Source organism: Conger conger, chromosome 8 (assembly GCF_963514075.1).
Source record: "Conger conger chromosome 8, fConCon1.1, whole genome shotgun sequence".
In the NCBI taxonomy this organism is placed as follows: Eukaryota; Metazoa; Chordata; class Actinopteri; order Anguilliformes; family Congridae; genus Conger; species Conger conger.
The window spans coordinates 43,298,578-43,314,027 of NC_083767.1; the positions used below are offsets into that span (position 1 = coordinate 43,298,578).

A 15,450-nucleotide genomic window follows, 5' to 3' on the forward strand; every position below is an offset into this window, starting at 1 on the left:
TTGTATTGCCAATTTTTAGGGGTGGTAATAATTTTGGTACTTGTGGTTTTCAGAAATAATAATAAATAATAATAATAGCTTTATTTGTATAGCACCTTTCATGCAGACTGCAGCTGAAAGTGCTTAACAGGAAAAATACAAACAAAAGAGCAAAAAAAAGAGGAAAAGCACAGCAATCATAATCAGTTATAAAGGTTTCAAACATAGAAACAAGGCAAATAAAGATAAAAATAATTTAATAAGTAAATAAAATAAGTAAAATAAATAAAATAGTATAGTAAATAAAATAGTATGAAAGTGTATGAATGTGTCCTAAGTCAAAAAAGTAAAAGCTTTTTAAATTTGTCAACTGAGTCTGCTATTCTAATGTTTTGTGGGAGAGTGTTCCAGAGTTTTGGTGCATAATAGCAGAAAGCACTCTCACCACTTTTTTATGTTTAACCACAGGTACTTTCAGTAAGCACGCTGTGGATAGTGCTGGAGTTGGTACATGAGGTGATAGGTGATCTTTAATATAAAAAGGTGCTAGGCCATTTAAAGCTTTACATACAAGTAATAAGACTTTAAAATCAACTCAAACTGGAAGCCAATGCAGAGCAGCAAGGATGGGTGTAATACGTTCTCTTTTTTGGGTTTTTATTAAGATTCTGGCAGCAGCGTTTTGGATGAGTTGCAGTTTATCTCTCGACTTCTTGGGCAGGCCGGTAAAAAGCACATTACAGTAGTCCAAGCGGCTAGAGATGAAAGTGTGCATCAGTTTTTCAGCATCTTGGTGAGTTAAAAAGGGTCTTACTAAGTCCTGGTCACCTTGTCTATGTGGGATATAAAATTGAGGTCAGTCCCCCCCCCAGGTTTCTGACCTTGTCTGTTTAGCCAGGCTTCAAATCTTTGCTTGCAGCTTGTCTCTTTTTGACTTAGGGCCCACTAGGATTACCTCTGTCTTTTCTTCATTTAATTTCAATAAGTTTTTTTCCATCCTTTTATTTATGTCGGCTAGACAGGCTGCAAGAACGCTCATGGCATTTGGGTTGTCTGGCTCAACAGAGACATACAGCTGCGTATCATCAGCATAACAATGGAAATTCACTTTGTGATGCTGGATGATCTTGCCTAAAGGAAGCATGTACAAGGAGAATAAAAGTGGTCCTAGAATGCTCCCCTGTGCTGTGCCACAGTTTGCGTCTATCAGCTCAGAGACATCGTCACCAAGTTGCAAGAAAAACTTTCTTTCCTTTACATAGGTACGGAACCATTTTAGCACACTACCAGAGAGACCGACCCACTTCTCGAGGCGGTGAATTAAAATGTTATGGTCTAAAATAAATATATTACTAAATATAAAACCTGGAAACATGAGTAAATGTATTGAAATCCTAGTTCTGGATGTGATGCTTTGACTTATGGTAGAACCTATGCACTTGTAAGTCGCTTTGGATTGAAAGTGTCTGCCAAATGACAAAAACGTAAAAATATAATGTAAATGAAATAAAAGTATAGTTTATCTTTCCGTTTGAATATAAAATATAGATCATTATTCATGTTGTTTATTACATGCAGCATTTCCATCTCTCCATTTGTATTAAGGGTGTCAACAATTCTGGAGCCCTATGTATATCATAATCAATCATCATTATCAGTCACTTTTATCAATATGATTACCTTTGTTGTCAATAGTAAAAACTAGGGAGTGAAAAAACAAAATTGAAAAAAAGATGGTTTTGAAAGCTGAAATTGAAATCAAGATTAAAAAAAAAAAATTAAAAAAAAATCAAGGTTAACGTCTGTGACGCTACTTTGTGGTAAGCTGAGTGATTATCCTTTGTAGGACAGTCAAAAAAGGCAGACATTTTCACACTGGTTGGCTTCCATATAATGGAATATTTTGCTTCTAAAATAGTGTTTATTTAATTGCATTAATTGCTCAACACCAGAAACTATTTATTGCATTCCCATATGTATTTTTATAGATTCACCTTTCATCCCACTCAAAGAACTCCCACATATTTTATTTTTATGCCAACACACTGCTATTCCACATTGCATGTGATGAAAACTCAGTTCATGAAACAGTCCTCTCCCCTGAGACTGATTACATTAGCGATTTCATGAAAAATGCATTACAGATTAGCAACTCTGCTCAAAGATTCATGAGGTGCATACCAGCAAAGAGACAGTACCTCAGGGAAATGGGCCACCACTGTGGAGGTTCCGGAAGGGCTTCCCTGGGCCACTTACTCACAAATGACTGACAGCTTGTTTTAAAACTCTCTTAATACCACTTCAGGTAGCAGAGACCCAGAGGACTGGAGTATCATACATCTCCCTTCAGTATTGTACACCCTGAGCAAACATAAGACTCTTGGGGTACATAGACAAGGCACGGTCCCCCCCCCCCCACTCAGAAAGAGTCACTCGTGTGCCTTCTCCGTACTGTTTGTCCACACAGGCTTCCGTTTCTCCAGGAAGGCCCTGATGCCCTCCTGCCCGTCCCTCAACGCCAGGTTGTCCACCATGACCCTGGAGGCGGTGGAATAGGCCGCGTCCCTCCCCTGAGCCATCTGCCTGTAGAAGGTGGCCTTCCCCAGGGCCACCACGGGCCGGCTGGCCTCACACACCCGCCGGGCGACCGCCATGGTCTCCTCCTCCAGACGCTCCTCTGGCACCACCTTACTGACCAGCCCATGCAGCAAAGCATCCTGGGCCGAGATGGGGGTTCCTGTGAAGAGCATCTCCATGGCGACCTTCAGGACAGAAGAACTTGTGCTACTTACTGGGGAGTCTGCATTCTTAGCCAATGAGCAAACAAGTAAAATGTATACGCATATCATAAAAACTGAATCTGAATGCAGTATCACATATATTCCTTTCAAATATGAAAAATTCTGTTGGAAGGGAGAATGTGAACACTGTTATTTTGGTAATGTATGATTCCTTACAATTCCCTGACTACTTGTTGCGTGTTAGGGAGGATTATCATTATCTACACTCTACTCTTTATTTTCTTCATCACATTTTCTTTGCAGGTCATCTAGGTCTGTGTGGTGTGCAGTGCACTTGAGTGCTCATATAAAAGCATATTTTTCTTTTACAGAAGCCCTTTGGTCGGAGCAGACAGGAATACACTGAGGAACGCTGGTGACCTTCCTGGGGACGGCTCTGCCAATGGCGACGGCTGGAGTGGAGCAGAAGAGCCCCACGTTGACGCCCGGGGTGGCAAAGGTGGACTTCTCTGTTGCCACGGCAATATCACAGCTGGCAACGAGCTGGCACCCTGCGGCCGTGGCAACGCCGTTGACCTTGGCGATCACGGGAACCGGAACGTCTTGTATCAGGGTCATGACCTTAGATAAGACAAAATAAAAGGCAAACAACCCGCATCCCCTCATAATGAATAATTATACGCACTTAAAAAAATGACAAACTGAATACAATTGCTCTTTTATCTCTAGAGAGCAACTGAATTATTCATGCTCGTCTCATACCTCACTAAGCCCTCTCCCCCTCTCAGGCTTCATGGATAAAGCTTTATTGACAGTGATTATTCAACATTAAAGGCTGCCAACACTTCACAGTGCTTAGGGACGAGGTTGCCAGGGAGACGAGTGACGCTGCAGCAGAAGCAGTCTGTAGCAATTAATATACCAAACGGAACAACTTTGTGTTGGTTTAACTAGATGGGTTTTTTAAATGATGTATTTTTGAAAAGCTTAATTTACAATTAGTTATAATCATCACACTAAAGCAACAAGAATTTCTCAGGGATCTATTTTCAAAGCGGAGAGAATCAAAGGTGGCAGTTATCTGCCTGTGATGAAAGGCTGGCCTCTCTGATCATGTGCAGATCAGTCTGAAGCTGCCAAATAATTGACAGTACATTAGACCAGACAAAACGACATTCATCTTAATGAATCTACATGTGATGTACTGTTCATGATATAGATTTTGTTTTGACATGGTTTGGTTTGACTTCAGGGTCTATGAAGCTATGGGAGGGTGAATATTTTTTACATACTTTGATTCCTTATTAATGGTGTAGTGGAAGTTGCTATTCTGATTAAAATATGTTGGTGTGTAACCTTCCTCACATAACTGCAGAGAGCAAATTGCACAGTTACTATCGGATCTTTTTTTCCACTCTATTTAAAATGCCAGTGTATGGATATAACTTTTTTAATCTGAAAAGCTAAAGCATTAGGGCCCTGCTGATTGTTTGATTTTGTTCTTTCTCTAAAGACAACCAATCAGTTTTTTCCCCAAACTTAATTCCATAGAGCCACAGTTGCTTTAATGCACAATGCTCCCTTTTCAGCAAAGAGAATTGTAGTTCACTGAAATAGGCTCTGTGAGACTAACAAGACTAACAACTTCTCAACAAACTAACACCAAGCCAAGGCCAGGTCAGGTTCTTTTACTTGGAACGAGAGACATTTTAATCTACATTTTAGAAAACATGACAAAACACAAACATGCGGACTCATCTGAAGCAAAAGCCTGAGACATGTTCATGGACAATGTAGCAGATTTCCTTTCTCTCCCACGCGTACTTATTTTTGAACAATCTGCAGATATTGCAGGCAGAATATTTTGAGGTGCTAACTGTTCAGTAAATTCAACATCTTTCTGTTCACCCTCCTACTTTCTCATCTTTTAGAGGCTGTACAACTGCTCCTAATTTTTATGATCTCTGCTTTTTGCGTTTAATCGCCCAGTGAGTTTCAAAAATGTAAACAGGATGTAGCACGATGGTAAATGGTTTCCTTATCTCTTGCAGATTGGGTTGGCCTCATTAAAATTCCCCCAAAATTCCAGCATCTTCTAAAGCCTAGCAATATTCAGAATAAAATGTTAAACTTAATGAAAAGCTTTTCATTATTTTTGTGAGGGGATAGAGGCCTTAATATCACAGTTTTCTTAATAACACACAAAATGGCAGGATAAATATAACCTCAAACTTTCTGTACTTCAGCAGGGCAAGTTGCACCATTTTTACAAGCAGGAAGCTTGGGAGGTGAGATGTCTGGCAGATATAGCGCCCTCGTTCTGTCAGTTTTAACTCATTTCTATAATTATCTTTTCCTCTTCTGATAAGCAAACTCAGTGGGAACTGCACAATTGCACACTAATTCAAGATTTGGAGTCTTTGGGTTACAAAACGCGGAATATAAAAGCTCCCCTGACCCACTGCATTGAAGTAGTGAAAATGCATTATAACGACAATTATCCTGCAATTAAGGAACAAGTGTTTCCAAAATACTGCATAAAACTCCAGAAATAATTACAATAATTACCGCACTGAATAACTGGAGTTGAAAAGTGGAGGCCTGTACGGGGGGAGAGGTGAGGACTGGAGAAGGGCCTCACCTCAGAGCAGACCTGGAACACCTTGCTGTGGTACTCTCTGCCCTGGGCAGATGTCAGCTCCTTCAGGTCATGACCTGACGAGAACACCGGCCCCTCGGCTGAAACAAAGCTAAATTAAACCCTCAAACCGGCCTAATCTTCATACAAAGGGGCAGGTTTACGGAGTTAGCCACATAACAGAGTAAAACCCAGACCCTAACCAAATGCGGAACATGGGCTGAAGTAAAAAGAGTTTTTTTACTTGCGAGTTGCTGGTTTTACTTTGTGCAGTTATCTGGCTAACTTGGTAATCCCGCTTTGTGGAACAGGCCCCAGGTCACACAGAGATCTGCTTTGAAAAGGGATACACAATGACCTTCACCCATTGTGAAATGCTTGCTTAAAGCAGCTTTCAGCTCTTTCCACAACATGACATTGTGTGACATAAGCTACATGTGTTGTGAGCCACAGTGGAATAAAACAAAAAGTTTTGTACACAAACCTTTTTGCATAAGAAATATAATAATAATTTACAAATATAATGGGGCTGGTGGGTGACTCATTCTGATAAAGCACTATTCCAGTGTGTGGCTGTGTCTGCTTGCTGATGCATTTGCAATTGCATTATATTTCCTTGTTAATCTCGCCACAATTGCATTGAAACACCGTACATTGCAAGCGGATAAAATTATCCAGACGTAAATTGTATAAAATGTTCAGAAGATTCAAATTTTAAATTACTTAAGGATTGCAATCAATCATTGTTGAGATGAAATCGTAGAAACGTCATACCTGATATAATTATGACCCTGAGGTCATCACTGTCAATGTCAGCCAAGATGTCTGACCGCAGGGATGTAAGCATAGACAAGGATAGTGCATTCCTCTTCTTGGGATTGTTCAAAACTATATTCCTACCAAGATAAAGTATGTGTTACCGTAACTGGCCAATAACTGTAGCATAGTTATTCATAGTAGTAATTCGATTTGAAATAGTAAGAATATAGTATTCCACGTGTTTTCAAAATAATATGGCGACATGAAAACGCCATAGGTGTTCTATACTTTATTAAATTCAATACGTACTTGAGACAACTTTGAGAAAAAACAACTTTTCTTTCTCCTCCAACAGTTGTCCTTGGAAACTAGCGAACTAGCTAGCTACATGGCTAGCCAAACATTACCTTATTCCATTTTGTTGACGTCTGACAGTCAGCTGCGTTTGAGATCGCGTGCACAGCGACCGTGCACCCGCAAAAAGATTTGCACATGGCACCGTCAACCTGCTCAGTAGAACAGTTCCCCTTAATCGAAATAAAGAGGCGGTGGCAAATCTGCAGACAGCCATTTCTTCGCAGGGACCGGGCAAAAATGACAAACGATAGAGGGGAGGAAGGCACGGAATTTAACCAATGCTTTCTTTTCGACAGCGCCCCAGTTGTTGGCTGAACGAAGAAGTTCTCTCGAAATTACGTTTCACTCCACTAGGCGGCAGAAATCCCAGGTAATCCCTCAGAGAGCCCATGTAGAAAATTAATGTTTTACCTTCATAGAATAGGCTACGACAAGCGCTGAAAAGAAGCGATTTATAAACAGAAAATTCAGCTCAACTCAACTGTTGTATTTTATTTTTCAGTGATGAAATATTTACATTATTAATATTTCCCTCCAGTGATTTATACATTTTGAGTGGGTTTCTTATTAAAAATGACACATGTTCCATATCCTACATCATATCTAATCTGGCACTGAACCCTAGTCTATTCTCTGACATTTACATTCATATAAAAATGATAAAATATGATATAATAAAAATGATTAAATAAAATGATTAATACAAATGCATTATTTATATAGTATACATTTAAATCACATTAACTGATGCAATATTTATTTTTAATTACTAAATTACCAGTAATTTTAGTAAATCCATCTACACAGCTTGGCATTTCTGCTTATTCAGAATGTAGGTTACAGACCCATACCCATACCAAAACTGTGTTTTTCCAGCCGCAGAGCCAGGATTACGTTATTACTATACATTATAGAATTGAATGCTATAATTGCTAAAATGTATGAAAGGAACTGTGGTGCATTTGCTTCAAATTGACCATCTGAAATTCACCTTTCCCGCTGCTGTTCAGGGGATACAAAAAGATGAGACAAAATACATTCAATAAACACAATATATAAAGACTTTTTTTATTGATTAGGCAACAGTATTCACTTAGTAATATGGTGGAAATTTGGGGTGGGAAACATTACTGTAACAGGTTTTGAGAGTGAAATTATCCTTGTGATCAAGGAGTAACACAGCAAGGAGTTGGAAGCCAAGTAAAGAACAAGACATTTTTGTTTTTTCTTTGCCATTAGCCTCTTCATTTCTGAAAGATTGCATTTAAACACTGAGAATACAGTTGAAATTTAAAATCTTGACATCAACACCCTTCAAAATGCCCATGTCAGCAGGTTAGAGTGTAAAAGAGTGAGTCTGAGGGTGAGGATTAGAGGAATAAATTAAGGATAACATGCATGCGAGCAGAATGCGGAGCTGCTGCATCCAAACGGCTCATCCACACTGAACGCAGATTACAGCAGGGCTACACAGCGCAAGGCTGTGCTTGGTGCAGAAATAAGGATTACTGTTTGAGTTTGTCAGGCTATTCTGTTTGTTTCAAGATCAAGTTTACAATAAACAAGACTGACACTGCAGCAAAGGAAAATATACTGCATGGTTACTTAATTTGCATTAAAAAATGATTCCAAAATAAAAGCCTCATACAGTGCTAGTACAAACCACTCCAAATGGAATAAGAAAATATAGTGTATTAAATAGATATAAAGTCTATTGTCTATTTCTTTTCACCATTAGTGAACATACACCGCTTGTTCCCAGTTAACAAGCAACCTTCAAACTCATTGCTGTGATGTTACTGCAGCAACGTGGTGACGTAGCGCTAGCGTCCATCCAGCTGCACTTACACAGTAAATGCCTTTTGCATCTTCCGCCACGACAGATGCACGTGTTGAAAAAGAGCCGTCCTGTAAATTCAGAGTTTCAGCCCCAGCAGGCTCTCCCTCTGAAAGGGGAAAAGTAAGGAGAAGGCAAATCCAATTGCTTTTTCCACCGATTCTGATCTGAGGAATGAATGACTGAGGAGTGCCTGGTTCTACAATGTAAAACAAAAAAAACACAATAATCTCATTGTGAATCTGAGTCAGTATACAATACTGTCATTCATATATTCCATGACCAAACTGAAATATCATTTGGAATGATTGCAGATCTACTGGGGAATGCGTCAGTGACTGATTTAAGTGGGATCCGTTATGGAATAAATACAAAACTAAAAAAAGCATTCTAGGGCCGTATGTAGTGTGCCACACAGTGCTTGATATACACTCATTAAAATACACTTTGCACATTATAATTCCCACCTGAGAAACTTATGAGGCTACTGTATCTACAGTTTCCTTTCAGCACCACACTGTAGTAGATACTGTTAATGTGCTGTTAATATGAATTTTGTTTTAACTGTCAAACAGTGAAGATTGTGAATTTACCATAGTATTAAAATGATTAGTTTTACATTGAACTAAATTCTCAGAGTACACTTGAAGACATGTTTTACAGGCAACAGAAATGCATTGAATGAGACAAATTCGGGAAATCAATGCAGTTTATGTGGTAAAATTACAAGAGGCATCTTACCATTTGTAGTCACTGAAAGAATGAAAATACTTTCAGCTCTGGCAAGTTTGTCATATTCTTATCAGATAGAGCTTTATTTCCTCTTATGGAAAAATATGATATTCACAACTATATAAAAGAAATTGACCTCTAAAGTAGATATTTGGAAGTAACCCGGTAAAAAAAATATAAAGATTTCAAAATAAAGTTACTGTATTTTTGACACTTGGGGAAATAAAGAACTCAAGATCAGTATAATGAGGAATCATAAACAGCTCTGTATATTAACTAAACTTTTACTGTACAATTTGTTCTAATCTATTTGATAAGCAATAAACATCTGGTTAATGTTCAAACAAAAAAAACTCAAAAGTACTTAAACGAATATGATTCATAAAACCTCAGAAGCTGGTGTGCCCCGTCACATAATTATGACTTAAGCTCAGTATGTCACATAAAAACAACAACAATAAAAAAACAGTAGAGAGAAACATGAGAATAGTTGCAACTTTCCTTGCTTTTGTGACTATGCAGGTGACCCTGCAGCAGTTCAGAGTCTCTCTCTCTCACACTCACAGCAACATAGACTCTTGCATGGCAAACGCTTCTGGAGCATGCCTGTAGTGTGGTCCTCCAAACACTGGGGGGAGCTGCTGCTGCCTGGGAGGAGGCTGCTGCTCCTGATACTGTGTCCTGTAATGGCGCGGGCCGTCTGGAGCAGGAGGGTAGGGGAACTCATTCACGGGCGCCATCTGCGCCATTCGGAAACTGGGCGATCGCGGCATGCCGCTCTGAGACGGGGGGGAATCGTTTTCCTGACTCCACTGCCGCCCCCCGCTACCGTGTCCCTCGGGGTGATAGAGCAGGGGTGGGTCCACCCCCCTCCACCCCTCCTGCCCGTAGTCTGAGGGCGGGTACACTGCTGTGCCGATCAGCCTGGTCGGCTGTCTCAAGTAGCTGCTGGAGGCGGAGCTGTCGAATTGGGCGTTTTGCTCCGCCGGGGCCACCGTGATGCGGGCAGGCTGGCGGTAGGTGGCGTAGGAGTTCATGAGGGCCTTTTCAGGGGAGAGGCCGGTGGGAGCCCTCACTGTGGTGCCGTAGTTGCGCCCCTCCGGCCTGTGGTCCACTGGTATGCTGTAGGGTGTGTGGAAGGCCAGGGCTGCGTCGGGCCTCACTGGAGAGTGCTGGAGGGGTGTCCCGAGGTGAGAGGTGTTGGGGTAGCTCGGAGGGGGTTTCCCCACGGGCCTGGGGTCCGGGCTGCTGGCCGGCAGCGCGTGTCTCTGGACCCGGGGTCCCGTCACACTTCCAGCGCTGCTAGGCGGTCGGTTCGGGCTGCTCTGTTTGGGCGTCGGGGGCCCGAAATGCCCGCGCGAGGGCGGTAGCTCCTGCTCCTCCATGGAGTCGTGCTCCAGCTCGGGGACGTTGTCGTACTGCGAGGCGTTGGACCCCCGGTTGGCGTTGGCCACGAAGCCTCCGCGGGAGCGGGGCCGGCGGTTGGGGAGCTGGGAGTCCTCCAGGCCGGCAGGGGACGGTGGCGTGGCACCCCGGCTGTAGGCCAGGCCTCGCGCCCTGCCGCTTTCTGCTGCGGCAGACCTGGCCGCCTCCAGCTTGGTCTCCGAGGGCTTCATCCAGCGCGGCGTGATGTCCTTGCGGGGGCTGGGGACCGCGTTGGAGTTGTGGTTGGCCGTGGCGTGGTTGCTCGCCTTGGCTTCCTCCTGGGCGGCGGCGGCGTTTGGCACCGCGGGCCCCGGAGACGAGGTCGCCGCAGGGGCCGGCTTCTCGGAATCCAGCTCCCCGGACCCCCGAGAACGGGCCTCGCGCTTCTCGGCCTTGTGCTTCCGCACCAGCTTCTCCAGAGAGTTCCGCCGGGCTCGGCTGTTCGGCCGGCTCTCCGGGGGGCGGTCCGGCCCGGCCTCGGGCACCGGCTGTGGCTCCGGCCTGGCGATGTGGCTCTGCCCGTTCACCATGTGGTTGGCGGTGGTGGCCGCTGGCTCGGGCGGGAGTTGACCCAGGGGCTTCTTGGGAAACTCATCCTCTTTACCTGCCAAGGCCAAACCGAAAAGGGACGTTATTTCAGTTACGGTCCAAAAACACGGTTCAGTGGAGGAGAAAAGGAAAAACAACTTTTCAGCCAAACAAACACGGAGGTGCATAAACATCATGCAATATCGCAGCCTGAAAATAAATAAAGAAAGGGAGGCAATTACAGAAAGGAAAACACACCATCATACATCCAAATACTGAAATCACTGAAAAAATGTTTGAATACATTAACCGCTGGAGCGATTGTTTGCACTTCTCTGAGTGTCCAATTACCAGCTGCCCCTCATCCAGCATGTTGTTTGTCTATGTGACTCAAGAGCAGGATGTGTAAACACACAGTACAAGTGTGAGGCTTCTGCTCAATAAATAAACCAGTCGGTGAACAGCGATTGCATCAAAGGAAACAAAATGTAAAGGAAAAAAAATACACCATACAATGAATAAGCACACACAACTTATAAAAACGCACTGCATATTACACATTTCACTGGGAAGTGAAGCAAAATTACAGAAAGAAATGGAAAAAACAAACCAATTCAAAAAGCACACCTTGTTCTGTTGATATTTTCCAACCAGTTTAAGAGATCACAAAAAACACTTAGGACATGAGACACAAAGATAGACAAAATGACATGAGGATGATGAAGGTGATGAAGACAGTGGACAACAACTCTAAACGTCCAGGAAAAACAACAGCTGTGAGGGACAGACCTTGCACAGTCACCACAGGTCAAAGGTCATCACAGGGGTGGGAGTGAGCACAATAGGACAAACAACAAGTGCTGTGCGTTGCATTACAGAAAAATACAACGCCAAGAGAGGACCCACAGACTGTGAACACTTGCTTCTTTCTTTTGAAAGAAAATACTTAATCTAATTGCTTTTCAACAGGCACTTACGTAGATTACACATGAGCTTAATAATAATAATAATAATAATATTAATAATAATGAATATAGCACCTCATAATAACACCAGTGTTAGTGGCCATTGTTAGACCATGTCACTGAAGTTCCCCTGTATAGGGGAAAGGTTGTGGTGTGTAAAGCATTATATACACTGTCTCATGACTCATGTAAGTATGTTAACTGAGCGAGCTCCATGACCAAGAAAGGTGTCTGGAATCCTGGGCGGGATAAAACCAACAGCTCTATAAGTGGTGGAATAATGTTGTGATTGACACTTCAATGCTTTTTTTGCTGCTTTTAATTCTAGCTGAAGTCCTCACCTAGGCAGGTACCCAGAAATGTTTCCTCAATTAATTTTTACATCCTCCCTAAATCCATTTTAATAAAGCTTTTCACACTTCAAAGAAAATCCATATCCTAACCAAGACTAAGCTCATTCTTAAACCCTTAATTAAAGAATACGATGCAATTACTGAGAGAAATTGCTGCAACAGTCTGAATGCTTCAGACCCTCAGGCTTGCAGACATTATACTACCAAGCACGATCAGTAAAACATTCCACTTACATTTATTCTGTTAAAGCGTCATCCCTGCCTCTTATTGGTAAGCAACTATGTCGTACTTGACAGCACCTAAGAACACTGTAGCATTAGACAGACAGTGCAACACCTCTTTAGGCCAGGGTAATTATGCTGCCACGGCCTCAAATAAACACTCACATAATTCTCAATAAGCACCCGAGGTGAAGCTGCAGGCTTTCAATAAAATGATCTTACGTAACAAGCGGCCGTCTGTTTGCGTTTGAAACGCATGCGTGCAAAGAGACCTCCGACTTTGAGGTCCTGATGTAAGCAGAGTTTTTGTTTCTCTTTTTTTGGGAGGGAGGGTGTGGAGGGGGGTGAACTGGACTGGATTGGACTGGACACCATGCCGGTTTTGGGTGAAGTGAATGGGTGAGAGCCATCACAAGGAGAGACGGGCACCTCGCCAGCACTCTGCCCTCTCTGATCACTGCTATGCCACGTCCATGTTTCTCTAGGCCAGCATGCGTTAGCCGGGATGGAGACCTTGGGGGCAGTCTGTCAGACAGACAGACGGAGGGGGGGGACGGGACGGACGGACGGACACACGGATGAGGACACAGGGTACACCATTGAGGCTTGCCCACCGCTTGCTGTTGTAGGAGGGGATGTGGCCCCCACTCACACCCAGTGATTTGTAGGCTGTATGAGAGTGTAGGAGGAAGAGAGGAGAAACGGAGATAGAGCAAGAAGATTAATCACAGAAACACCCTCCTAAACAGCAGGACCTCGGTCCAAACTAGGGGTGTAACGGTATCACACTCTCAAGGCATGATAACACAACAAATATTTTCACAAATACCAATGTGTGTTTTGTATTCACCGTTTTCCTTTTTCTGTTTAGAGAAAACATCAACATGTGCACCTCATTTCACATTCATTTTCCTGGTTCTACACTACATCATTTTATTTAATGAACAAAAAGACACTGAGCAGTACATTTCTTTGCATTTTAAACCATTTAATACACTTTCTAAAGACTACTAACTGCAGAGTGGAAGAGATTAACGTATTATCTTGAATCTGACTACCATGTAGGCTGCAATTATCTATGGCAGATGATTATTTTTAATGGAAAAAACAAAGATGGACTCAAATAATTTGGGACGTCATGTCCTGGAAACACCTTTGTCCTCAAAAGCATTAACAGGACAAATTTAATTACTTGGTTGAATGCCTCATTAAGCATTCGTGTTAATGCACATGCCCTCACACAGTTTCTAAAACTCACAAGGTCTTAAAATCGCAGTAACGATCCAAGCAAGCTAATTAGATATTGTGGTACAAAAAAATATACATTTTACAGCACTTATTTAAAATCACACATTATGTAAACCATTTGGCATTTCAAAAATGTGAAATGCCAAAGTTTCAAATATGCTATTGCCTAACACTGTACTTCACCTACAATATGCTTCATCACATGGCTGTGCTATACAGGCATGACTTGAGGGATGATGCTCATGGAAGTTGTAAGATAGGTTTGAGCTATTGCCTCCTTCTGCCATTCTTTCTGCACTGCCTACCGATCAGGACTGTGTTCTATACCACGGTCCCATCCTTCTTGTTAATACCAAAGAAGCCACACACTGTTGATTGGACCCGTCTACTGCAGGCCGGAGATGGAATCCTTGTAAATTTTACCAACAGCTGGTCGGCTATTGGACTCAGAACTTTCAAAGACATGCATGGGAAGAAAAAGTCAGGCATCCGTCATTTGAAGTGAACTGTCAAGTACACTTGCGGAGCATCAACAAATCAAAGTACCGTAGCTATATTTCATGAGCTGGAACATTCATAATGGGAATACATTGTCTTGCAGTTTTGTATTAGGTGCTATATATCTTTGTCAGATTCAGGAGAAAACGTGATTGTGTGCTGTCATCATACGTCATGATATACTGTTTGACTTACAATATTACTATTTTGTAATACAGTATATCATGGTCGTACCAATATATTGTTTCACCCCTAGTCGAAACCTTGTGTAAGTATGTCATCCAAACCTTATGTAGTGTAGTGTTAAACTGTATTCACTGGGGTAAGACTTAAACTGTGTATGTAGTTGACTGCAAGGTCTACGGATAGCCATTCAAGGTCTGTTTAAGGATAGGCATTCAAACTGACTGTGCTCTGAGTGTGAGAAAGAGACCTAAACCATGCATGTGAACCCAGTGGAGGCAAGATTAACGTCCACTGAAATATTTGATCTTTGGATTTAGTTGCTCCTGTGACCCCCTGTTAGATGGATGAGTGAAACTTTGTAAGCTGAGCATGACACGGGTGAACTCTTGGGGAGCTGGAAGGCCCCTCTGAGAATCAAATGAGGATAATATGAATTTTCTTAAGCGGATTATCTACACTAAGCGGGAACTGTCCTTTCAGACAGAGGAGGGGATTTACCTGGTGCAGGTAGCTCTAGTTTGGAGCGTCTCAGTTCCGACATGGAGTTCTGCAGCTGTTCGATCACCATGTCGTCTTCGAAGAAGAAGTCCTTGGACAAGGTGACCTGTAGGAATTCCACAAGGTCTTCCATGGATAGCTTCAGTAGGTGCTCTGCACAGAAACAAAGGTGTACTTTGGTGAGAGAAGGACACGGGTATCTGAGGATAGCCACATACAAGTGAGAATGATCTAGAACAGTGGTCCTCACTCCTGGTCCTGGAGAGCCACAGGGTGTGCTGGCTTTTGTTGTTACTCAGCACATAATTGATCAATTGAAGCTAATAACTCACCTCACCTGGTTTTTTGGGTCTGAAATGGTTGCTGATTTTAAGGCAAAAACAAAAACTAGCAAACCCTGTGGCTCTAAGGACCAGCAGTGAGGACCACTGATCTAGAACCTTCTATGGGGTTTGAAGATAGTGTTAAATCTTTTATGGGATAC

At 42.4% G+C, this 15,450-nt stretch overlaps 2 protein-coding genes across 5 annotated transcripts in view; both read right to left on the minus strand.

Moving 5' to 3' along the window:
* Positions 1-2,388: 2,388 nt before the first annotated feature.
* echdc3 (enoyl CoA hydratase domain containing 3) lies at positions 2,389-6,785 on the minus strand. 2 transcript variants are annotated; one of them, XM_061252808.1, is made up of 5 exons: positions 6,525-6,785; positions 6,133-6,254; positions 5,362-5,459; positions 3,141-3,341; positions 2,389-2,741 (listed from the first exon to the last, which is right to left on the minus strand). In XM_061252808.1, the coding sequence occupies exons 1-5, from the start codon at positions 6,686-6,688 to the stop codon at positions 2,409-2,411; spliced, it is 918 nt and encodes a 305-aa protein (XP_061108792.1). In that variant the 5' UTR covers positions 6,689-6,785; the 3' UTR covers positions 2,389-2,408. The 2 variants fall into 2 exon arrangements, with proteins under 2 accessions (XP_061108792.1, XP_061108793.1); XM_061252809.1 differs by having other exon boundaries at positions 6,427-6,553.
* Positions 6,786-7,528: 743 nt separating this feature from the next.
* usp6nl (USP6 N-terminal like) overlaps positions 7,529-15,450 on the minus strand; it is a 71,828-nt gene continuing 63,906 nt past the window's right edge. For all 3 annotated transcript variants that reach the window (XM_061252898.1, XM_061252896.1, XM_061252897.1), the window contains 2 exons: positions 14,967-15,119; positions 7,529-11,072 (listed from right to left, as the gene is read on the minus strand). In XM_061252898.1, coding sequence (XP_061108882.1) covers positions 9,604-11,072; positions 14,967-15,119 — 1,622 coding nt within the window. In that variant the 3' untranslated portion in view covers positions 7,529-9,603. The remainder of the gene's footprint in view (positions 11,073-14,966; positions 15,120-15,450) is intronic.

Bases quoted from the DNA above. Each gene is read 5' to 3' on its own strand.
- echdc3 (XM_061252808.1), bottom strand. From the start codon at position 6,688: ATGGCTGTCTGCAGATTTGCCACCGCCTCTTTATTTCGATTAAGGGGA. The intron at 6,255-6,524 runs GTAATGTTTGGC...TTATCTTGGTAG, and splicing joins CGTCAACAAAATGGAATAAG to GAATATAGTTTTGAACAATC. The intron at 2,742-3,140 runs GTCACCAGCGTT...TCTGTCCTGAAG, and splicing joins GCAGAGCCGTCCCCAGGAAG to GTCGCCATGGAGATGCTCTT.